This window comes from Mesoplodon bidens (genome assembly GCF_964165515.1).
Source record: "Mesoplodon bidens genome assembly, chromosome: 7".
In the NCBI taxonomy this organism is placed as follows: domain Eukaryota; kingdom Metazoa; phylum Chordata; class Mammalia; order Artiodactyla; family Ziphiidae; genus Mesoplodon; species Mesoplodon bidens.
In genome coordinates, this window is record NC_138164.1 from 62,220,115 (window position 1) to 62,245,328 (window position 25,214).

The 25,214-nt window shown below is 54.3% G+C and overlaps 1 protein-coding gene across 1 annotated transcript in view; it reads left to right on the plus strand.

Annotated features, from left to right (window-relative positions):
- The first annotated feature begins 781 nt into the window (after window positions 1–781).
- Window positions 782–25,214, plus strand: part of DGAT2 (diacylglycerol O-acyltransferase 2) — a 32,580-nt gene continuing 8,147 nt past the window's right edge. Inside the window, exons 1-4 of the mRNA XM_081240063.1 lie at window positions 782–1,009; window positions 15,377–15,505; window positions 21,519–21,626; window positions 22,006–22,076. Coding sequence (XP_081096189.1) covers window positions 970–1,009; window positions 15,377–15,505; window positions 21,519–21,626; window positions 22,006–22,076 — 348 coding nt within the window. The 5' untranslated portion in view covers window positions 782–969. The remainder of the gene's footprint in view (window positions 1,010–15,376; window positions 15,506–21,518; window positions 21,627–22,005; window positions 22,077–25,214) is intronic.

Here is a 25,214-nt window from a genome sequence, read left to right on the forward strand (position 1 = left end):
GGTTCAAGAAAGGGAGGGCCAGAACTGGGCTCCGGGTCTGTCTGATTCCAGCTCTGCTGTGCACTAATCTCTCTGGGAAGTGCACCCAGCCCCCGGCCCGCAGCCCAAGGAAAGGATCTCTCTCCTCTTGGTCTATAGCCAGAGGTTTCTCTCTTGCCCTAGCATTGCTGCCAGCATCCGTATGGCTGCCTCTCACTAGCGTGAGCACCCCCAGGGCAGGGCCGAGACTGACTGGTTTGGGTTCCCAGCACTCAGCAGTGTATAGATTCTCTGCGAAGTTTCTACAGAAACAGATGGAAAAGGAGAGGCAGCGTGAGGGCTTCAGGAGCCCACCCCTACCTAACTAAGCCCGATACAACCACCAATCAGAGGCGGGACCTCAGCATCTGTAGCCAAGGCGAGGCCTTGCCCAAAGGAAAACACAAACCCACGCCCGGCCCCGCCTGTCCTGCCCATGCCGGGGCTCCCGGCCCAAGTTCCTGCTGGCGGGCTGCACCAACCGCCGCGGGGGTGCGGCGAGGGGCGGGCGGTGGGAGCGGCAGGAATAACCAGGCAGCCCTTGCAAGGAGGACTCCGCTTCGTGGGCCGCGCACCCGCGCCGAGCAGGGGCCTCCGAGCAGCCCTCCCGCGCCAAGCCGAGCCCGGCGCGCCCCCATCCCAACGGAGCTGGTGCGGCAGAGGTTGGAACGGCCGACCCCGCCCCTGCCGCGTCGGCCCCGCCCCCTTATGAGGTTACAAAGTGCCGCGCTCCGAGCCACGGGCGCAGTGGCCGTGGCCGTGGCCGTGGCCAAGGCTCCAATTTCGGCCGCCGTTCGGGCCCGTCTGGCCGCCCACCCCCAGCTCCCCGGGCCGTAGCCGCCCCCGCGCTCCCGTGCTCGGCGCGAAGCCCTGGCCCAGGCGGCCGGGGCACGGGCCAGGGGCGCGGGGTCAGGCGGCTTCACGTGGAGCGCCGACTGCACCGGCTTCGCCATGAAGACCCTCATAGCCGCCTACTCCGGGGTCCTGCGAGGTGAGCATCGGGCCCAGCTGACTGGAGGGAGAGCTTTGACTGAGGAGCCATGCTGTCCCGTGAGAGCTCTCGGAGCTGGGCTAAGGGTCTGGGACATGAGCTGTTACATTACAGCCCAGGGTCTGCAGGGCCTTGCGGGCTTTCTCCTGGGGCAGTGCAGCTGCAAGAAGGTTTTCAGGAAAGGATGTGATGAAAGGCTCTAAGGCAGGCAGGAGTGTGTTGGTAAGGTGGGGGCACGTTGCTGGAGGACAGGCCGCTATGGGGGCGGAGGTCCCAACCCCTTTCTCTTCTTTTTGGGACGGCTTGCTGCCCTCTCCCCCATCATCACTCCCATTTTTCCCCCCAACTCACCTGGGTCTGAGATGAGGTTAGAATAATGGTTACCGGGTCTGATCCAGGCAACCTGGCATGGTAGTCATGTGGGCGCATTCTCCCCTCTGGCACTCATCGATTTTGGGGACCTCTGTTACATCACTTCTCTTCCTCCAGCCTGTGAGATGGGGTGATAGCTGAGAACTCCTCTCCAACCCCCAGCATTGCTCCTGGCCCCTGGCAGTTCCCTCCCTCTCTCCTCACCTGGTGGATCAAGCTGTGAGGCACTGGATGGGGCAGAGTGGCAACGGTTTTGCAATCCCCTGAAGCAGCCACCAGAAAAGGAACATGCCTGGCTGGTACAGGTGTGCCCACGCTGTCTCCTTCCTCACACCCATTCTTCAGCCCAAGCTTGGGAGCCCACTCAGCAGCAACTGTGAGCCTGGCACACTTAGAAGGTGGGGCAGAGGACCCTGGGTGCCCTCCAGTGTGGCCCGGGCCCCTGTTCCACCGGTGTGCAACTGAGGCCCTCCGTGAATCAGGGGCAGAGTGGAGATCAAACTCCAGAGCTTTTCCCACTCAAGGAAGAGCATCCCTTCCATGTCCCCCACCTCTCACCTGTCCTTGGAGAAACTGAGATGGGAGGAGGCATGACCCACCCAAGGTTTTCTTAACAGGTGCCTTGGCCAGGGGATTAAATACAAATCCAGGAGGGCCTGGGATATTCTCACAGCTGTCCTGGTCTATGTGTCTGTCTTGCTTGAATCCTCCCTCCCTCCACCTAAGTCTTTATTCTGCTTGCTGAACCTCTTCCTACTTAGGATTTTTCTTCAGTAACTAACAGTAGCCTACTCGACCCATCTTCATTATAAAAATAAAACATATGAATTATTAGAATTTTGAAAAATATAGAAAAACAGGAAGAAAATTTTAAACTGCTGGTTAATTGACTATCCAAAGATGGCTTCCTAATAGCATTTTAGTATATTTCTTTATAGTTTTATTTGTACACATTATTTAGATAAAGTTCAAAGCGTGATGTAGATATAGTTCTGAATCCTGTTTTCTCCCTCTTAATGTTAAATCATGAGTATTTCCTTCTGGTACTCCAAATCACTTATAATATTCTAGTGGCTGCTAGGTCAGCACCCTGGAGCTAGCTGTATCACAGGTTAACCATGTCTGGGGCATTGGCGTTGTTCCCCGTGTGACTCTTGGTGTGATTATCTGCCCCTCTTGGTCTGGGTGCTGCTCGTTGCCCTTGTAGAGGTACCGAGCTTCTGTCACCATCTTCGGGACAAGCAGCCTGAGCTGCCCCAGACACCCAGCCCTACAGCCTCTGACAGCCCCTTCTCTCACTTCAAAGAGCTTGTCTGTTCACTGTGCCATTTAATGCCCATAACAGGGGAAGGAAGGGACCTAGCCATGCTCATGCTTTTAAAAATGCTTTTGTCTCCAGAGAATGGGATAGGGATGCTCTCTGTGGTGGTCCTTCCTGGAGATCCCCTTCCCTCACCTCTGCTGTCCACAGGCTGTGAGCTCTATCTTCCAGGAGCAGGCAACCCTGACTTCCTCATTTTTGACCTAGGATTTGTAATTCAGGAGGACTTCCAGTGAATGATTTTGACCAAGTCACTTACTATCCTATCAGGAGCATTTCTCCATGTTGTTATCAGGTCTGGAAAACATTAAAAAAAGAAAAAAAACTGGCTGCAAACAATTCCATCATGGGATGTAGCAAGGGCTGGTATGAAATGCAAAACAGTTACTTTAGGTGTCTGGGCTCCGCTTTGGTGAAAGACTTGGGTGGGGAAGGGAGAGAGCTGAAGGAAATCTTGTGTTATCTGGCGTCTCCATTAGACCTGCTTTCTACATCCTTGGTCTTCGGAGACACTCCCCAGTGGCCTGGTTTGCCTCTGCCAGTGAGGTCCCATTCTTGGGAGGTGGTGAACACCCTGTTGGTGGTGGTATTCAAGGAGAGACCATGGCTTCTGTGAAGGGAAGACCTGTGATGGTGAGATTGAAATAGATACCTTGGTGTCTGGTTTCTTGACCAGAAGCAAAGACCAGCTCTGGGTGCATGGGTAGGTGGGTGTGTGCTGGAAGTGTCGGGGAGACAGGCGTCTCTGTTGGTATCTTCTAATATCTAAAGGATTTACCTGTGCCAGGGGTGGAGAATGCAGAGTTAGTCATATTCGCATCCCTGCCTTTGCCCCTGGATGTGAGACTCTTCAGGTCAAAGCCCTCTGATGCCTGCCTCTATCCCCGGGGTTCACCACAGGACCCAGCATGAACTGGTGGCAGCCCCAGTAAAATCCTGAGCTGATTTGCTCTGTGAGGCTCCAAAAAGCAAGGCCAGGAACAGGGGTGGCATCATGGGGGGCAGATTTGATGTAATGGAGGAATCCTTTCTGATAGCTATTGAGGATTGCAACAGGTTTGGTGTGGGTGGGGATGGAGCTCTCCATCACTGGAAGTGTGCAAGCAGGAACTTGGTAGGAGATGAAACTAAGAGGCTGGATTGTTGGAGGCTAACTCTGGAACTAAGGATTGACAGTCACCTAACCCAGTCCTAAATCGTAGGATGAGAACATCATTCTCATGTTCCTCCCTCCCCCAATTCTTTATAGCTTTCTTTCCTTGCATACACCACTTTCCCAAATGCACAAATGCCACTTTGGGGCTATCTGTGCTACTGAGGGCTCTTCTGGGCTGGGAAAGGAGAGCCAAGAGTAATATTTTATTAGCAGGCTAGGTGATTCACTAGCCAGTGTGGAAATCCTACCCCACCCCCATCCTCCCACCCCTGATTTCAGCAACAAGTATTTGAGTCATAAAATCAAAGCTCTCTGGGAGCGCTGCATCTGGCACAGCTCTCACATTACAGATGGGATACTGAGGGGCCCAGAGAGAAGGAACTGGACCAGGGTTATCAAAGCCAGGGTTAGAACCCAGATCCATCTCCCAGTCGTTGGCCACCTTAAACCAAGAGAGAAGTGTGGTGAAGCCGTGAAGGGCTGAGTGCAGGGCTCTGACCACTGTACGTGGTCGTTTCTTGAATGAGTGTAGGTCGCTCCCAGACCATGATGGGAGTGGCAGATCACCCCTTCCCAAGCTTTTTCAGGAAGCTCCCCCAACTTGCCTTGATGAGTACATGCACCACGAGCCCCAGAGTTTTGAGGCCAGGGGAACAGCCGATTGCCCCTCATCGTACTCCAAACCTTCCAAACTCCTCCTTGCGGCCGTGGAGCCCCCTGTGAGCAGTCCTCACGGCCTCACGACCTCGTCTCCTATCATGTCGTGCTCTAGAACTGCCAGGGGTCTTCCTGTTCCCCCAGCATTCCCACCAGTTCAGTCCTACCTCAGGGCCTTTGCATGTGCTGCCCTCTGCCCAGGTCACTGCATGGCTGGCTTCCAACCATTCAGTCTCCTCTCAGAGGCCTTCTCTGACCACACCACCTGGAGAGCCGCCCCATCTTGTTTTATTTTTTATAGCCCCTCTCATTACCTAAATTCTCATGTGTACTTATCTGTCTAGGTGATTGTCTCCCCCAGAAGAGTGTCAGCCCTTTGGGAACTGGGACCCTGTCTGTCTTTCTCAGTGTTTGTCCCAGCATTTAGCACAGTGCCTGGTGTATAGTAGGTGCTCAGTAAATATTTGTTGAATAAATGAATCATTAATGGGACCTCAGCCCTCCTGAGCACTGCTCCTTCCTCTTGGCAGGAAGCCCTGCTTTTTGCTTCAGTGTGATTTCTCAATTCTTCCTCAGGCCTCCTCTGTGCCCACCCATGCTGGGTGCTGGGCCTGCAGCTGTTCCCTGTTCTGGAGACACCAAAGTCTCATGAGGAGCCGGTTCCAGGGCTGAGTGCCGAGGGTGAGGGGCTCACCACAGTTCCCCCCATTACTTCCAGGGCTTAGAAGCCAGAGAGCCAGGATTCCAGCCCTGGCTTCACTTCTGCTCTGGGTATCTCACTCCCCCTGAATGGAAAATAGGATCAGAAAATCTCAAACTCTCAAGTATGTGAGGGTTTAGATTAACATGAATGGAAAGCGCTTTGTAAACTAACTTGTGACTCGCCTGTTAGTCCTTGTCATTCATTTTGTGTGACACGTGCAACAGCCTCCAACACTATGGAGAGTGGCAGACTCTGCTCTGGGACATCCAGGAAGGCTTCTCACAGTGGGGACTCGGGTGTGGGCCCTTCACTTTATTGATGGAGCACCTCTGTGTGTCAGACTCTGTGCTGCACACAGGTCAATCCATGGTCCCTGCCTTTGAGGAAGTGAGACTAGGGGGCTGACAGTACACAGTGATCCACATAGTGGAAGGGGAAGGAAGCATGGGTGGAGGCCTGGAGGTGAGGGTTAGGCAGCTAAATCATCCTGGGGTCAGGGAAGGCTTCCCGGAAGAGGCAACAGTCAATCCGAATATTGAAAGATGAACGGGTGTTACCAAGACAGGCAAGAACCTTCAGGTACAGGGACCAGCATAAATAGAGACATGAGATTTGGGTGGGAGGGAAAGTCTGACTGCAGGGTCTCTGGGCTACCAACCTGAGCTGAGGTCCTGGTGTGCTGAGAGACAAGGGAGATAGAGGTTGCTGTATCCAGGCCTGGGGTGGCTTGCCTATGCCCTTTGCAGGGGTTGGGGGTGGAGATTTGAGAGCTGCTGGGCGAGGCACCTGGTGCACTCAGAGTTTCTTGGCCTCTCCCACTTCTGGAGCCTCCTGGGTGTGGAGTTGCTGCTGGCAGTTTTGAGGGTTTGGGGCTAGGAGTCTCAGTATCCTCATCTATAAAACGGGCAAATGCATGATGAGAATATCTGCCCAGGTTATGGTGCAGACCCAAGGAAGCTGAACACAAAAACCCTTTGGGCAAATCGACAGAAGCAGGAAATGTGAATTCATTTCACTATTAGAGCAGATTTAGTGGCCAGGAGACTCACTCTGCATTTGCTTCCCGTGTGACCTTGGGCAAGGCCCTGCCCTCTTGGGGCCTCAGCCTCCTTGTCTGTACAGTAAGGAGGGCTGCATAAGGCAGCCCCCTTGGGTTCATTCCAGCTTTGCTGAAGAAGTGTGATTCCGATCATGCCCCTGATGGCTGTGGGATCCTGGGGGTCAACCTGCTACTCATTCTTGTCCTCAACTTGTCCTTGTGAAAATGGGCTCATGTCCTGTTTGGGGCCCAGGTAAGTGCCCCAGAAGAACCTAGCTCCCCACGCCTGCCCATGTATTGTGATAAGGGCCTATTCTGAGGACTCCTTGGTGGTGACGTACCCACAAGCCGGTGGTGTTGCCATGGCAACCCCTCCTACTTCAGTAGCTATTTTTTAATGTGTCAGAAGATGGGGGCAGAGAAAGCAGGCCATTGGGGTCCTCAGCAGTCACCTCCAGGGTCCTCCAGGGACACCTTTGGGTCAGATGTCCCAGTGGGCCCTGTTTTAAGGACACCTAATTTGCTTTAAGGTTACGTACTTAAAGAACAGGGGAGATTATTAGTCTTTCGGGGAAAGAAATCACCAGTGGATTGGGACCAGGTGAATGGCTGGCTCTTGCCTCGGGGCCCTTAGACACCATCTGAAGCTGGTGGAGGGAATGGAAGGGGTGGGCAGCAATTTTCTCCGCTTTCAGGATGGAGCCCAGGACTCCTCAGCCTGGCATTTCCAGTCCTCCATGGCTCACTCCCCCTGCACGTTCTCAACTAGCTTCACCCATTCACACGGTTGCTATGCTTCAACCTGGTTGAATTATTTGCAGTTAATTCCTCAAAGTTGTGTGCTCTCTCCCTTCCACGCCTTTTCCAGTGCCATTTGTGGGACTCCAGTACCTAGGGTCCTGACCCTGCATCTCCCTCCTGTTAGCCTGGCAAACTTACTCATCTCACCTGACCCATCCATGACAGCATCCTCCAGGCCAGTTGGGTACCTCCCGTGGATTCCCCAGCCCTGGCTTACCCTCTGTGCCTCGTTGTTCACAGCCCTGTCTCCCCAGCCATAGCTGAGGTGGACAGCCCTGGGGCGGAGCTCCTCCTCCCACAAGAGCCCAAGAAGCAGAGGCAAGGCGGGGTCTGGCAGCTCCCACCCTAGAGCAGCGCCTAGCCTAGCCTGTAAAGGATACTCAGAAAGTACTCGCTGAATGAATGTTAATGTTTGGCCTCCACCCCTCTCTCCCTCCTTCTGGAACCTTCCACTGTTGCCCCTGCCTTTAACCGCGACCCCTCCAGCTAGAGGAGACCTTTCCCTCCTGATTCCCCAGAAAGTTCCCGTTTGACCCTCTGCCATGGCACAGGTCCATCATCTCTGTTCTCGTCCAGGCCCTGTTTATTCATCGCAGGCCCCTCGAGCATCCAGTTGGCAAACATTGACCAAGCATCTGCTCTGTGCCTGACCCCATGCTGGGCACAGGGACCCAGATGAGCAAATGCACACTCTCTCCCAGAATGAGAAAGGCTGAGTGCAGGGTGAGGGGGTCACATGGGGTGGGGGAGGAGGGCTTCCCCGAGGAAGAATCGGCCAGGAAGGATGAGGCCCATCTCTGACGGACCAGTGTTCAGGGCCTGGTAGGTACCCAGTAAGTATGAGCTCAGTGACTGAGCAGATTGGGCCCGGAGGTGACAGGACTGTATTTGGAGGGATGGCAGGCAGGGCCAAGAGTGTAGGGAGACTTCCTAGAGGGAAGAAGGGTCTGGCTGAGCATGTGGTAAGGCAGAGAATGGGCACAGCTGCATGTGCAGGGCTAGTTGGAGCCCAACCCAAGGCTGGGCCTCTGAGATCAACAGGCATGACCCTGCAGAGCCATGACTGTCCCCCATCATCACACGTGTGGACTCCTGCTGAAAGGTGCTTGGCGGGGAGGGGACCCAGAAGAGAGCTTGCCTCTGGCCTTGAAGATGTGGCATTTCTTTGGCGCTTGGACTAGCTTCCTGGACCTCACAGGGTCTGCCAGGAGTCAGAATGTCCATCTCTCTGCCTCTGTGCAGACTTGTTCCCAGCCCTCTGGAGTAGCTTGGGGCGACTTCCTCACTGTCCACTTGGCAGCTGCTGGACCAGGGCAGAGCTTAGGTCGGACTGGGCCCAGGTGTGGCATCCTTGGGGCTGCAGACGTGAGCAGGATGACTTCCCCACTCAGGAGCCTCTGGCGGCTGTCCACATCTCTGTGACCTCACTGGCATCTTTCTAGCTCTCTAACAGAGGTGCCAGACGCTGTTTGTCCCTTTGCCATAAGTTGTTTGAATTCCTCCCAACAATTCTGGATCATAACAAAGGAGGACACTGAGTCTTAGACAGAGGAAGTAATTTTCAGGGTCTCACACTAAATAACAGTCAGAGCCAGGGTTTGAATCCTAAGTCTACTGACGCCAGTGCCTCTGCTCCAAGGCAAGGCAGGGGTTGTGAAACCCATTAGACAGGAGAGGAAACCCAGGCTTGCTTGGTAATTACCCCACATTCACCCAGGTCTTTACTTTTTATGATGCTCTTGCCTATACATTATCTCATTTAATTCTCCTAAGAATCTGGCAAGGTAGGTATTAGCCCCACTGTACAGACAAGGAAACTGAGGCTCACCAAGCCTCAGACTCACCAAGCCTGCACTTGCTGTGAGTTGGAGGTCAGGTTCTCCTGATGCCCGTCCGCCTGTCCTCTGCACCTTCTCCAGGCTGGTGAGCCCCTTCCCAGGATGCCAGTAGCTAAGGAGGGTAGAGGAGGCAGTGTGGGCCACCCAGAGGCCTGACCCAAGAATGTCATGTGTGCTCCAGTGTCCCCGTGGAGGGAAGTCAGCCTTGCTCCATGCCTCCTCAACACAGGTGAGGATCCTCTTGTCTATCCCTCTAGCTTATTTTTCTTCATAGCTCTCGTCACTGCCTGATGTTACATCCTACATGTATGTGTCGGTCTTTTATCTCTCCCTCAGCAGAATTTAAGCCCCCTAACAGGTGAGACTTGACCTGCTGCCTTCACTGCTATTTCCCCGGTGGCTGGTACAGTGCTGGGCACCTCATAAACGCTCCATGCTTATCCCTGTCCCCACCCACCTCCTCCAGGAGCCTACTTTGGGCTGCTTGAGCCCTTTGCATCTTTCCTATTCTCAGCATCTGTTTTGGGTAAATGTGAAGCCCCGTTCCTGGGTCATTGAACATTCTGGGTTTGGGCCTGCCTCTCTGTAACTCCATCTGAGTCTATTCCGGCAGTTGCCCCCAACCCCGAGTGCCCACTTTCCTCCTCTTCGCCTCCCAGATCTTGTCTTCCAGGCCCTGCTGAGGCCTCGCCACCTCCTTGGAGCCTCCCGGGCCAACGCGCCCACTCGGCTCCCTCTCCTCGAAACACACAACCTCATGACCACGCACATCTTGAAAAACTTTGTGTTTGCTCATCAATTCCCCTCCCACTCTGGTCAGTGGTAAAAGCCATGACGAGCGCTAATCACCTAACAGGTGTCAGTCACCTAACAGATGCCAAATGGACGTACATGCATTTTTTATTTATTTTTTTTACCTTCCCAACCACCCTGACAGGTAGGGGTTCTTACCTTCACTTTACAGATGAGAAACTAAAGCTGAGAGAGGCTAAGTGACTTGCCCCAGGTCACAGAGTTATGCAGGGCCAGGGCTGGCCCAGGGCCCTTTCTCAGATTACGGGGACTGGGGCTCAGACGCTGCCGCCTCAAGCCTGTGCGAGAAGAAGCCCTGGTTGCATCAGTCCTGGGTGCAGCCTGGTCACTTTACTATCAGATGTTGGGCAAAGAGGTGTTACACGCCCATCCCCACCCGCCATGAAACTTGGGACATGGTTGGGACAGAGAGGCAGCCCTCCCTTCACCAGGGGTGTGTTCCTGAAGTCGGGGTGTAGAGTGGCTTGTGTAGTGGGGACCAGCCCTCAAGAGCCTGGCATCATGGAACTGGTGAGGGACTCAGAACTCAAATGCCTGCCGAGAGTCCTGGCTCCTCTATACCCTGACCTCAAACAAGTGGTTTAACATCTTTTGGCCTCACCTTGCCTCAGTTTCCACCTCTGTCAAATGGGGCTGCCCATCCCTGCCTGTCTACCTTCCCGGAGAGTGCTGTGGGGCAGGGAAGCTCCGTATAGACATGGGGGCAGGGGGTTCCTCTCTGGGGGTAAGAGAGCTGCTCTGGGCCTCTCTGGCAGCTCCATTCCCTCTGCCCTCCCCAAGTCCAGGAGCAAAGGAGCTGTATAAAATAAATGGTGAAATCAGTGGTGCCCTGGAGCAGCTGTTTGGATTGGTTACTGACAGTTTCTCTTCATAGAATGAGTCTAGTTACTCTGTGGCCTGTCTCGTCTTCCTTCATGAAAATAAGACATCTGTAGGAAGTGGGTTCTGTTCTTATCGTGGGGTGAGGGAAACATGCTCAGAGAGGGCGAGAGAGGCTCACTCCCCCACCCCATCTCTGGGGTCCTCAGTGATAGGGCTGGGGGCCTTCCTGTCAGGCAGCTCAGTGTAACTCGGGCATCCAGGCCTTCAGCTGCCTCTGGGACTTATGCATTTGTTGATTCATGCAGTAAACCTCTATGAGCTCCTTCTCTCGCTGGCCTGGCTGGGCTCTGGGCACATGGATGAATCAGGTACCAGCCCTGGAACCCAGGAGACGCTGGCCAAGGAGGATGACCAAGGAAATAGACACTGGCTGCAGTGGGACTGGCACTGAGAGGGTGCGCAGAGAGTTCAGTGTGCTGGCGGAGGCTGGGTGAGGGGTGATGAGAGAGCAGATTGGAGCTGAGACTTGGCCAGGCTGTGGCTCCTTGCTGGTCACACCCAGGACTTGAGGACAGTCAGGCTGGGTATGAAGGTAATGGCAGTGGTGACATCTGATTGCAGCACTGGCATCTATACCAGCTTCTGCAGGACCTCTCCCAGCCAAAACTGGGGCAGAGGAGATGCTGACAGCTGAGTGGTGAGGTCTGGCAATGACCTGGGGGTGCCCAGCTGAAGCCCCACTTGCCATCTGCCGAGCAGCTGTACCAGGGCTATTGCAGGTTGGTGAGCCTCTAGGTGGTATCCTCAGGAGGGTGGACACCAGAGTCCAAGCAGTCAAAGAGATCATAAAATTCATCCTCCCCACCACCATTTTATATATGGGGAAAGCAAAGCCCAGAGAGGTGAAGTGACTTGGCCAAGGTGACACAGGAGTTGGTGGTACAACTGGGACTGGAACCCCAAGGCCCACTGCCATTTAACTTACTGTGCAAGATGCCTGCTCCTCGCCTGCCCCTCTAGAGGAAAATAGGTCATGCATTTCCTCCTGTCGCCTCCCAGCCTTCCCCCACTTTCTTTTGGGGAGAAGAGAGAAGGAACGTGGGGAGACCTGCAGCACAGGGACAGAACGCAGGCCTAGAAGTTGGCCTGAATTGAGTCCAACTTTGCCACCCTCTGGCTAAGTGACCTTGGCTGTGTCACTTCCCTGAGGCTTTATCACCATCAAAATGGCAGTGATGATGCCAAACTCACAGGACTGGTGAGGAACCAGAGTGCCTGTGGAAGTGCGTTGGAGGCCCTGAAGCTGCATGGGCCGTGCGGGCCGCCTACCTGTCACCTAGCCCTACAGAGAGAGAGCCAGGTGTTGGGGAGGGGGGCCTGAGTATCAGCCAGAGCAGAGACCTGCTTGTCTTCTTGCTCAGCAAACCTTGCTGAGTGTTGACACTGGGCCAGACTCTGAGAGGCCACTGGGAACCAAGCCATGGATCAGACCCAGGCCCTTGGGCAGCTCCCAGTGTGATGGGAGAGTGGACTTGTAATCAGCAGTCGGTACCAGGTGAGGGGCTGTGGGAACCTGGAAGGAGGACTCCATTCCTCTCTTATTTCTCTGTTCTGCTGGCCTCTCCCGACTTCATCTACTGACAGGTTCTCTCCAAGATGGGTGGGGGCTGGTGAGATGGCCCTAGAGGACCACGCTTGCATGGGCCTTAGACCTGATAATCCCAGAGCAGGAAAGGTGACCTCTCTCCAAAGGCTCGCCTGTTTGGGTTTTGAAGGACGAGCTGCCTTATCTCATTGTCGGGGGTCTTCAGGTGGGCAAGGCAAGGACCGACTTTCTAGGCAGGGGAGCAATGACTGGATATTTCTTAGATCCACAGGGGGCTTCCACTGGGCCTGTGGTTCAGCATCCTGGACAGGCCAGCTCCCAGGGCTGGGCTCTGTGGTCAGCCATGTCGGGATGGTCTGGCCAGGAGGCAGCCGAGTGGGCCCAGGCCTGAGGGACACAGAGTGGCAGCACCCTCCCGGCCTCCCCCTCCAGGCAGCCCCCTCACTGCGCCGCCCACAGGAACACCTGCCACTCCTCAGTGGACTTTGCATTTCCTAGTTGGTTGCAGCGCGGGCTGTGGGCGGTAGTTGGGCCAAGGCAGGAGGACAGACCGGGGAGTGTGGGAAAAGCCTAGCTCTGGCCAAGCTGCCCTGGGATTTGTGGGGCCCTTCAGGCCGCCTTCTTCTGTGTGCATAATAGGGTGACGGTTGAATAAGACAGTCTACATTTCCTGCACCCTGACTTTATCTAATTGTGAGAGACCTGTAATAGCAGACAGATTTGGATTAGGAAACAAGGAAGAATTTTTCAGTTGTTTCAGTGGGGGATATGTCACCAATATGGACTTACTATGTGTACCCCACCTCCAGAGCAGGAGAGCGCTTTGTAGTGAGTGCAACCAGTTGGTTGGTCCTGACCCAAAGGCAGGGGCTAGACAGTGAGCCCTTTCTCTGAGCACTCCTCAAACATTCCTCAAGCAATCTTCGGGGTCCTGTTTGCAGTAGGAAGTGGTCAGATGAGACAGTGTCTGATGCCTTTCCTTCCATCACCTTTTTTCCCTGCCCAGTAGAAGGTGGAGGCCCCCAGCTCCTCCTCCCTGCATCCTCCCCCCACCCCAAGCTTACCCTACCTAAGACTTTGGACTGAGTGTCCTATTAAAATGCAGATTTTGGTTCAGTAGATCCAGGCTGGGGCCCTGCATTTCTAAACAGCTCCGAGACCAGACTCGGAGTAGGAAGGTGCTGGAGAACCTTCTATCCTCTCTGCAGCCAAGGCACCCAGACTGCCCCAGACCCAGGGCAGGGACTCGCCTACCATGGCCCCTGGTTCCCTTCATCCCGCACATTCCCAGTGGCTAGGGAATGACTTGGCAGGCCGGCCCTTGGATTGGGGTTCAGGCCTATGCTTGACCTCACTTCCTTCTCACCTGTACTCACCCAGTACACTCTCCCCACTTCTGAGCACAGGCCACCCTTGGACCTGCTGTACCCTGAGCAGGGGACAGGGATCCTGGGTTCTGGCCCTGGCTAGGTAACCCTAGACAAGTCAGTGCTCCTGTCCTCAGCCTCCCCAAATGTTCAGTTGGGCTGTACCAGATGACCCCAGAGGGTCCTCGGGCTCCAGGATGGGGTGTTGGAAAAGTGTGAAGGTAGAAATGGCTGTGATGGTAGGATATTTATGTAGAGGGCGAAGGAGCAGTTATGTGCTAACCCCCCTGGCATGCCTGTGTAGCCCAGCCTATTCATTTGCTTTGGTGAGTTCACATACTACCACCTCTGCCCCAGGGGTCCTGTGGAGCGGTAGATGCTACTGAGCACCCAGTATGTGCCATGCCCTGGGAATATGGCTGTGCGCCCTTGAGGTCTTGCCTGAAGTCGCATAGCGAGTGGAACCACGGTTGGTGCTGGAATCCGACTCTTCTGCCATGCCAGGCCCCCTCCTTCTGCTCCATTAGACCAGGTGAAGGGGACAGGACTGATGTGTCTGCCTTGAGGCCTGGTGTTATTTACATGCCTCCCGAAAGTCAAAGTAATTGTTAACTTTCGGCAGATGAGGGTTGTGTCCCTTTCTAATCTCTGCTGTAACCTTGTTGAAATACAGATTTTGAAGAAACACAAGGGCTTGAGTGTAAGCCCTATACCGCTCGCCCTCCCACTTCCTCAGTAGGCCAGGGTGAAAGGTCACGAGACCCTCAAGGACAAGATTGTGACTCAGCGGGGGGCCTGGCAGAGTGGGTCATGTGAAGGAATGTTTGACCAGCACACGGTAGGTAGGCACTCGGTGAAGATGTGCTGAGCAAAGGGCGTGCAGTTGGGGCTCAGCACATGTGGAGGTTTGAAGTGGGGCACTCCTTTGGTTCAGCTGCTGGAAGGAATGGGGTATGTCAGGAGCCTCGCCCGTGCTCTTCCCCAGCACTGCCTCTCCTGCAGTCACCAGGCTTTCCGGTCCCTCTACCCATCAGCCGCTGGAGTCCAGGATGTCATCCTGGGGCCATGGCCACAGAGCCATGTCATCCTGGGGCCACAGCCACAGAGCCAATTAACTGGGCACATCTTGTCCTAACTTATAGGCTTGGCACTTGCTTGGTAGCAAACAGAATTGCAGCCCTCAGTGTCCCAAAGCTCACTGGCCACTGGAAGCAGAGGTTCCTGGCTGGCTCCTCTCCGGGCCCCAAGCTTTGGGCACTGAGGTGAAGCTCAAAGAGTGAATCCCTGTGAAGGTGGTATTGGTGGCGTTGGCGGTGGGGCAGGAGGGCTCAGCTCACTGGGAAAGGGTATTAGTCCTGGAGATACAGGGGTGGGGCGTGGGTCAAGGATTGGGGGTGCGCAAAGTACACTTGGAGGAAAAAAACATTGCAGGTTGGATGTTGGCCCTCTGTCCTTGGCCTCACAGACACAGAGAGCAAAGATTAAATATTTGTACTAGATCCAGATAAAGGATAAAGACAGGAGTTTGATTGGGGTGAAGGGGAGGGAAGAAAACTGGCAACTATGGCAAGCCTCCCCCTAGCCTCTTTGGATACCCTATTTGTTCTCCAAAATGACCCTTTGAGGGGGGACATCATTCCCATTGGGTATATATAGAAACTGGGGCACAGGGAAGCGAAGCATGTGAACAGCCCAGAATTATCAATACAAAACTGTTGTGTGGCAGGGCTGGGATGTGAGTCTAGATCTGTCTGATGTGTTGGCCCGTGCTCCTCTCATGTCTAGGAAGGTGTCTGTGGGAGATAGCTTGATGATGGGGACACTGAGGCTGGAGGGAAGGGTGGACAGGCTGACATCTCTCTTCTGTCGCAGGCACTGGCTCCAGCATCCTCTCCGCCCTCCAGGACCTCTTCTCCATCACTTGGCTCAATAGGTCCAAGGTGGAAAAGCAGCTACAGGTCATCTCGGTACTCCAGTGGGTCCTGTCTTTCCTCGTGCTGGGTAAGCCGGGGCTTAGAGGGTGAGGGCAGGCAGGGGCCACCTCCCCAACAGATGTTGGAGAGGTGAGGGGTAAAAGCATCCTCCCACCTACCACCTTTTGGGTCCCCTATCAAGTGCCCTACCCCAGGCATGCATGAGGACTCACCAGGATTCACTGGGAGGTGGTGATATGCTTCCCATTTTATAGATAGAAAGCCCAAGTCTCAGAGAAGGTAAGTAACTTGTCTAAAGTCACACAGATTTGGGTCCAGGTCTATAGGACCCCCAAAGCGTGTGCTGTTCCCACATGCTGCCCTGCCTCCCAGCAGACATTTTCCCACAGGTATGTTGCTTTGCCTTAGGGTGGTGTGGTCCTGGGATTGAGTCCTGACTCCACCACAGGCAAGCTCTATGACTTTACACAGGTTCCTTGAACTCCCTGAAAGTCAGTTTCCTCATTTTGAATGTGAGGGAAACACTGTCTCACATGTCGCACGGGGCCAGGGCGTGGTGGGCCCCCAGTGTAGGGAGCTGCTGTTGGGAAGCGCCCTCAGAGCCCCCTCCCAGGCCTCATCCACCCTCTGCTGAGCACAGTCCCCAACTGCTTCCTGCAGCCCATTCAAGGCTTCTCCTTCTCTCTCTCAACACCTCCCACGTCAGTGCTTTGGTTGCTTCTCCTGCAGGTCCAGGTGGGTGCCCCCGTCCCCTGGGTTGCCATCCAGACCGGGGTCAGGGTACTGTAGGTTGTCCAGGAGGAGGAAAGGGCCCCTGGCCTGGACCAGGCCCTGCTCTCCCAGCAGCCTCTCCTCTTCCCCAGGCCCCAGCGTCCTCAGCATAATAAGTGACTTCCCCAGCACCTCAGGGCAGACAAACCTGCTGCCGAGCATTGTAGAGTACATTCCAGAGCCTGTGAGTGAGTCTCTCGGGGCAGCCCACTCTTCAGGGTCGTTCAGGCCAATGGGGATCATCAGGAATTACCGTGTCAGTGCTGAGCCACGTCCTCCCAGTAGGCATGGGGGCCTCTGAGACCACATTTCCAGGGCAGCAGCTGCCCCTCCCTCCCTTGGCAGGGCAGAGGGATGGGACAGGGGTTGCTATTTATAGAGCCCCCTCAGTGGACCAGGCACTTGATGTGTCTGTCTTTCCTTGACTTCCCACTTCACAGGTGAGGAAATAGGGACTCACAGAAGTTCCGTGACTCTCCTAGATGGTGAAGCTCATTCAGAGGCAGAGTTAAGGATTAATCAGAAGCCCAGAGCACTCACCAGGGAGTCCGGAATTAGTGGACCTGGTCTGAAATAGCCAGTCTTCACCTTGAGGCCCAAGAGCGGGCTTTAGGGGGTTCCGTGAACCCCTAAAATTAGGAGCAAAATTATATGTGAAAGTATGTTCACATTTTTCTGGGGTGAAGGACAATCACTGTCCTCAGATTTTTTCAGAGGCATATGGGCCTCAACAAGATAAAGAAACACTGGTCTAGGGAACAGAGCAAATTAAACTGGCTCCCTGAGGGCTCAAACCTCCAACTTGGCCTGCTTGGCCAATTTTTAGAATCCCAGAGTAGAGAGCACCATGTAACCCCTCCATTTTCAGATAAGAAGCAGGGATCCAGTGAGGGAAGAGCCTAGCCCAGAATCACATGAGAAGGAAGTAATGGGACCAGAACAAGACCCCATGGACTCCAGCCTCCAAGCCCCTGCCTAGTCTGCTGTACCACCTCCCTTAGTCCCCATTTGCACCCAGAAGCCACCACTATCCCACTGTCTTAGTGAGTCAGAGCTTGGCTGATGGGGAGCTGAGCAGCTGGTAGAACCCCAACCCGTACAGCATGCGGCAGGGACTGGCCCCAAGCTGTAGGTTAATAATCGATCGAGCCTAACCACAGCCCAGAGACCGGCCCAGCATCTTCCTGAGCCCTTGTGTAGGTGGGAGCCAAGCCTGCTTGGATGGGCAGGTGTGCTGAGCTGCTGCTAATTATTGTCCTGAGCAGCCCTGGCCACTCGCTCCCGCTGCCACCCAAATCTACTGGCAGGCACTCGCCTGGAGTTGCAAAGGCTGCTGTGGCCCCATGAGCCTCCCTCTCGAACAAAGCGACTCTCCTCCATTTTTGTGCCACGGATCCCTCTGGTATTCTGGTAAAGACTATAAACCTTATTCAGAGTTTTTAAATGTGTACTACAAAGTACACTGGATTTCAAAGGAAATCAATGGTATTAAAATATAAATACGTACACATTAAGACATCGAATTCCACATATAGTGACACATTCTTTTTTGTTATTACGTTAAATAAAAAGATCTAGTAGCAGGCATAATCATTACTATAATTTTTTTTTTTTTTTTTTTTTTTTTGGCTGCATTGGGTCTTTGTTGCTGCGCACAGGCTTTCTCCAGTTGCGGCAAGCAGGGGCTACTCTTCATTGCGGTGTGCGGGCTTCTCATGGTGGTGGCTTGTCTTTGTTGCAGAGCATGGGCTCTAGGCATGCGGGCTTCAGTAGTTGCGGCACACGGGCTCAGTAGTTGTGGCTCACGGGCTCTAGAGCGCGGGCTCTAGAGCGCAGGCTCAGTAGTTGTGGCGCACGGGCTTAGTTGCTCCGCGGCATGTGGGATCTTCCTGGACCAGGGACCGAACCTGTGTCCGCTGCATTGGCAGGCGGATTCTTTTTTTTTTTTTTTTTTTGCTGTACGCGGGCCTCTCACTGTTGTGGCTTCTCCCGTTGCAGAGCACAGGCTCCGGACGCGCAGGCTCAGTGGCCATGGCTCACAGGCCTAGCCACTCCGTGGCATGTGGGATCTTCCCGGACCGGGGCACGAACCCGTGTCCCCTGCATCAGCAGGCGGACTCTCAACCACTGTGCCACCAGGGAAGCCCAGGCAGGCGGATTCTTAACCACTGTGCCACCAGGGAAATCCCACTATAATTCTTTTTTTTAAATAAATTTATTTATTTATTTTTGGCTGCGTTGGGTCTTCGTTTCTGTGCGAGGGCTTTCTCCAGTTGCGGCGAGCGGGGGCCACTCTTCATCGCTGTGCGCGGACCTCTCACTGTCGTGGCCTCTCCTGTTGCGGAGCACAGGCTCCGGACGCGCAGGCTCAGTAGTTGTGGCTCACGGGCTTAGTTGCTCCGCGGCATGTGGGATCTTCCCAGACCAGGGCTCAAACCCGTGTCCCCTGCATTGGCAGGCAGATTCCCAACCACTGCGCCACCAGGGAAGCCCCCACTATAATTCTTTAGTGATGAGAATAAATGATTTTTCAAGATATCCCCAACTGCCATAAATGTGATACGGAAACACTTTTGGTTTCTATTGGCGTCACTGCCTACAGGGGCTGCTGCTAAGACTACTGTGGTCTGGTACATTCATAAATGAAGGAAACATTAAATTTCTATAAGAGATGGGTGAAAATTAAGATGTTGGTTTTTTTTCCCCATCCAAGTCCATGGATCTCCAGATTGGACACTTATCTTTGTGTTAAGTCCTCTTCACACACTATCTCATGTCGTCCTCCCAATACCCTGTTGGAAATCGAGGCTCAGGGATGGGCTGTGGCCAGTGAGCGGCAGGGCCCCGGCTTCATGGAGAGCATGTCCATGCTCTTCCTGGGCTCCACTGCTGCGTCCCTGCAGTGAGCAGCCATAGGCTGCCCGCTAACGGGCCTTGGGGAGCAGAGTTTTGAATCATCAGCTTGACCATGATGTGTGGGGTGGGGTGATTGTAAAGGTGGGTCCTGAACCTTCCGCATGTGGAGCCAGAAGTTGTTTGCATCTCCTGGCCCCAGGGGTTTGGTTCCTGCTGCAGCCGCATGATCTACAGGGATAGATCAAGGAGCCCACTGTTCAGAGGACTGGGATTAGACTCTGAGAAAGGCAGGTTGTTCGGTGGGTGTAATTCATTTTTGCTCAATGAACCTTTCCTGTGTTGGTTGCTAGGGCTGGAGAAGTTCATCTGACCTGGTTCCAGCTCCCAAGGAGCTCAGGGGCTGAAGGACTGTCTGCTGGAAGGAGTCTAATGGGGGACGCAGATAACGATGAGACAGATGATAGGGGCTGTGGACACACAGGGGTGAGAGGGAGCGGGGCCCCCCAGCTGAGAAAGTCCGGAACTAGAATGCAGTCTCTGGACTCTCCATCTGTTCTCTTTCCTCCTCCCAGGCTGCCTTAGCACCAGAGTGAGGACAGTGGGTAGGGACTCCCACCTTCCCAGAGAGCCCAGGCGTCTGGGCAGTGCAGCCTGGGGCTCTGTCCCCTCTGATCCCGCTACCCCTCAGCCAGAGTTAGGCGTTTGATGGCAGCTAGGTTTCCAGGCTGCTCAGACCCTAGCCTGAACCTCATGGCCCTGCCCAGGCCCACCTGGAGCATCCGTCTAGCCGCTGAAGGCGCTTGGATACCTGTGGAGTCTATGGGGCTTGTGACCCCTTTTCTAGGCCTAAGAATGGGGACCAGAGGCAAACTGCTCAACAATGTGAGTGACTTTGTAAGTGGTCTTAACTTAGTCATAGCCATTCACCAAGCTGCCTCAAGTACTTCACAGTTTGCCTTTAACAGGGTTTTACAGGCTGCAAATGCTTCCCTGGAGGCTCACCTTCCCCATCTGTGACGTCACACTCCTAAGCTGGTCCTGAAAAACTGGACACCTGGCCACTCTATGTTCACTGCCTCTCCCAAGACAGTTGTACCACTTTTAGCTACCTTGGGGAGAGGCTAGCTCAGAGGCTTAGAATAGGACCGCGTTGTGGATGACAAGGGACCACCATTTTCCTGCCCTTAGCTTCATGGAGTGTCTGTGTCCGGCCCTCCCCTCTCCCTCGGGAAACCAGAGGAGGCTGAGCACGGTGGGAAGAAGAGAGCATGGAATCCAAAGCCAGGCAGCCCTAGAGCACCCGTGACTGGTGCAGCACCCACCAGAGGGTGTGCCTACAACCAGGGTTGGCTTCCCTTCCTAGGCAGTGGAGGGGATGCTGGACGGAGGCCATGCCTCTCCCAAGCATGAGTACCTGTTGCCCCTGGTACTGTGCTAAGTGACAGGGGGCAAAGAAGATGTGACCCCGCTAGTGTGGAGAATTCAGAGGTGAGAGGTCTGTGGGGGAGGATAGTATGATATTGGAGAACAGTTCCTGAGGTGAGGTCTGAGCTTAGCCTTGAAGGCTCAGTAAAAATTGGAAGGATAGAAGCTCTGACGAGGGCTTTCTGTGCCAGGTTATTCAACCTTATGGCCGGCAGGCCCAGAATAAAGGGACCACTGGAAGCTGGCCCCAGGGAGTCTTCAAGTGTCCTGCTGGGGGGTTTGAGAGAGGGACTGATGGGCTCTGGGCTTTGGCCTAGGACTGCCTGGTGCTTGGTTATATTGGAAGGGGGCCAGCCCTCCTCCTGGGGAAGGAATCCCACTCTCCCAGGTCCCTCCAGGGGCAGTCTAGGTCTCCTAATTTTTAGTGAATCTCTAAGGCCTGGTGCAGATTTTGGACTTAATAGTCAGACTTGAGTTTGAATCCTGGCTCTGCCTCATTCCTGCTGGGTGACCTTGGGCAAGTTACCTCCCCCTAGAGCCTCAGTGTTCTCATCTCTAAAATGGGGTAAAAGTCACGCTGCCCCACACTTGAGACAGTGACTCAGCCCAAGTCCTGAGACACAGAGGCACTTGGCAGGTCCCTCCCCTCGTCCACAGTCACTATGCTGGACACTCGGGTGGGGAGAACATGCCAGGAGGGGCAGAAAGAACAGCTCTAAGGACAGCTTCACAAGACATCCACCACCTCTGGCACTGCTGCCCAGACAACATGGAGCCCACGTGCCCCTCGAGGCCGGGACAGCCCATCAGAGCCTAGGAGATGAGGCTTGTGTCCCCGTGAGCCGGCTCCTCCCCTGCCCCCTGCCCTGCCCCCCGCCGTGGCTGTAGGCCCCCTCTGCCCAGGGCCCCAGCTGTGCCTAGCTTAGTGCCATGGTAAGCACTCAGTCACTTGGTGACCCCATGCCCAGAGGGGACTGAAGCCCACCCGGGGAGGACAGGCCTGACCGGGAGCCTTCTGCCTCCCCCAGGAGTGACCTGCAGCGTCATCCTCATGTACACGTTCTGCACCGACTGCTGGCTCATTGCTGTGCTCTACTTCACCTGGCTGGTGTTTGACTGGAACACTCCCAAGAAAGGTAAGAGCACGAGTCTCCCCGCCCCACCCCCTCGCCCTCGGGACACTCCCTCCTGCACCTCGCCATGGGTGCTGCCCCTTTTTTACTTAGCACCTACTATGTGAATAGCGTTGGGCTAAGCCAGGCTGTGGTTCTGGATGGGGGGGAGGGGGGAGGTTAATAGTGGCTCTAATGTCACATAGTGGTCCTCACAGAGTTCACACTCAATCCAGGGTTTGCAAAACGTGAGGGAATGAACTTGGAAAGGGGCCCAGGGGGAGGGAGGAGGATGCTGCATAGGGCGCCGGTCACCTAGCTCAGGGGTTCACACTGACTCTGCCTGCACATCACTCTCTCCCACTCCTACTCCTTCCCAACACTGTATTTTGTTCCCTGGAAGGTGGCAGGAGGTCACAGTGGGTCCGAAACTGGGCTGTGTGGCGCTACTTTCGAGACTACTTTCCCATCCAGGTAAAGACTTGTGGGTGTTATCTTGGGAGGGTGGGAATGGATGGGAAATCTGACTTCAAGGCTTAACCTACCCATGCACAGTGACCGCATGTGCTGGGATGAAGCATGTGACGTCTCCCACTATGAGCATCTGTTGATACTCTACCCCACTTTATGCAGGATTTGAGGCAATTTAGGATACGTATAATGCTATACCAGGTAAAAAGAAAAATCAGGACTTCGGGGAAAGTATGTAAGTATTTCACCCATAAGCGTCAACAGAGTTGCAGTGGTTGAGCTTCATGGTCACCTATGAGCTTCCTGGCAGCCAAGGCAAAAAGGGAAACATGATAGTTATTGGTCCTCATTTTGGGAAAGGAAGAAGTTTGTTTATTCCTTGGGGAAACAAGAGTTGTTCTAGCATTTGGATCTAAAAGGTGTTTCAGATACTGAGATCCTGGGTGATGTAAGGAGCAGGTATAATAGCAGATATTATGGCCATTGCTCGTCTGCCTTTCAGTGAATATTAAAGTCATAACTTAAAATGGAAGTGATTGGGAATTCCCTGGTGGTCCAGTGGTTAGGACTCAGCACTTTCACTGCTGTGGCCTGGGTTCAATCCCTGGTCAGGAACTAAGATCCCACAAGCCACAAGGCGCAGCCAAAAAAAAAAAAAAAAAAAGGAAGTGATTTATCAGGAGCAATACTACTAAGGTAGTCCAAGTTCATCTGGGCTGAACCAAGGATAGCAAAAGGTGTGAGGGGCTTTCTTTCCTTCTGAAGCTCTTACAGAAATATCACTTCCCTCAGTCAGTCATGGGTAGGTCACTGGGGGTCCTGGCCATGGGAATTAGGGCCCAGAAAATTTGGTGGGCACTGGAGAGTGAGACCCTAATTGCAGAAGTGCTTGGGGAAGGCTTCTGGAGGCACTGCTGCTGGAACTCCGTCCTGAAGCTAAGTAGCACTGAAGGGGCAGGGAAAACAATGAGAGCACCTGAGTTTGAGAAGAAGCCTGGGATGTGGCAGATGGTGAGGAGGTGGAGTGGAGAGGGAGGATCTCCATTTATTGGGAGGCTTCTAGGAGCCAGCACTTTCCCCCAAGGAGTCTGTCCTTTAATCCTCACAGTACCCTGTAAGGCAGGTATTAATTTTATCCCGCTTTTACAGAAGAGGAAACTGAAGGTCAGAGAGTAGCACAGCAGAATGAGTCTAATAGGGGGTTGAGCCAAGATTCCAGTTGCTGTCTTGCCTCAAAGTCTGGGTTCTTCCCACCACAGCATGCTGTGTCCCTATGCAGCAGAGCTGTAGGAAATAAGCTTGACGAATCCTCAGGCTTCCCTCAGGCTTGGAGGATGGAGGCAGGAAAAGCAGTGCAGTCAGACCCTGGGTGAAGCCAGGGTCCAGTCTCCCCATATGAAGCTGGTTTAGACCAAGTTGATCTCTGGATTTCCTTCCTCCTGCACCACTGGCTGCTCTGGGTCCCCCACACTGGTCTTCTGAGCACCTGCCTTCTCTGGGGCCAAACTCAAGGTCCTGACAAGATAAAACGTGGCTTGGTCAGGCTTTCAGTTAACATTCTATCAGACCCCTCTGCCGGTGGTCTGCAAGCTAGGTTGGCAGGACAGAGGCATCTGGGCCCTGGTGCATGCTGGTGACGCTGGTGGATTGTGGGTAACTCTGGCAGAATCCTGAAGGTTTTCCCTGCAGGGGAAAGACCTGCCTAGCCAGCTCACTCAGCACCCCAGCCCCGGCACACCCTAGCTGCTGAGGTAGCAGCAGAAATCGGTGGGGTTTGAAAGTGGAGGGAGCATGTTTGCATGTGGAAGTGTGCATGACGCAGGGTGGTGTATGTTTGCTGTTGTGAGTCAGCAACTGAGACATCCTGGCATGCTGCCTGGGGGAGGTGGCCAGGTAACCCTACATTTCTCCACTGCACTCACAGGACCAGCTCCCTCTGCCCATTCCAGCCTGAGCCCAGTTTTCCCAGGACCTTTGGGGTCAGGATTCCTGCTCCTCCCTTTCCCTGGCCCCATCTCTCTGGCTGCAAGGAATCCAAGACTGTTGTTGCTGGGAGGATGTTGCATCATAGGACCCAACCCTCTCATTTTGGAGGTGAGGAAACTGAGTCCCAAAGAGGGGCAAGGACTGGTCCCAATTGCACAGCGACTCCATGCCAAGGCTAGTACTAGAATCCAGGCCCCAGTTTCTTTCCCACTGGATCCCTACTGCCTGTTTCTCTGCGAAAGATCCAATCCCAAACTTCCCCACTGGATTGAGCCCCATTCCGTGGGTCTTCCTCCCTCTGCTTTGCTGTTGGAGACCTGGGTTGAGGTCCTGCCCTGTCACTCTATTCACTGGCCAGCACTGTTGCTCCCCGTGTACTGCTGGGCCCCCGCAGGGCACAGGGACACAGAAGAGTCAGCCCTGGTCCCTGCCCTTGGCTGGGCTCACCCTCTAATGGATCTTGCTAGATTCTGTCACTTTCTGCCCATGGGACCGTGGGCATGCTTTCTCAAGCTCACTGAGCCTCATTACCCTCATCTGTAAAATGGAGCTGCTCATATGATAAAAAGTGGTAAATTATGTTTGGATGTGAGGGATTATGTACTCTTTCTCTCTGCTAGGACCCTTACGTTGGGGGCCAGGCCCCAGAGTGGCCTGCCCCTCAGGAAACCTCTTCAAGGCCAATAGCTCCCCCCATCCAGAACAGGATGACCTGATGACCGCTGGTCAGTGCTGGGACAGACAGATACCCTTCCCCACTGATCTCTGCCCTTCCCGAAGAACCAAAACAAAGCCCCGTGTCCCTTATCTCACCTCTGTTCCAAGAAGACAGCTGGGAATTGGAGCCACATGACACATGTGAGCTGGCCCTGGGAGGGCCCCTAGGCACCAGGACCAAAGCCAAGCTGGGCCTGAGGCATTATGCCTCAACCTGGGCTCTGCTCGTGCCTGCTGGTTGACCTTGGCCAAACCCCTGCCCCTTGGGGCCTCAGGCTCCTCTTCTGTGCATCGAGGGTTTGGCTTTAGTGACCTGATGTCAGGACTGATGCTCTGTGGAGTTGTGTATGACCCTCCTGTCCCACCCCCTTTTCCCAGCCTCTTGCCAGTGGTTGGGTAATGATTTCTAACTGTGCCCACCCACCCCTCCCCACTCGC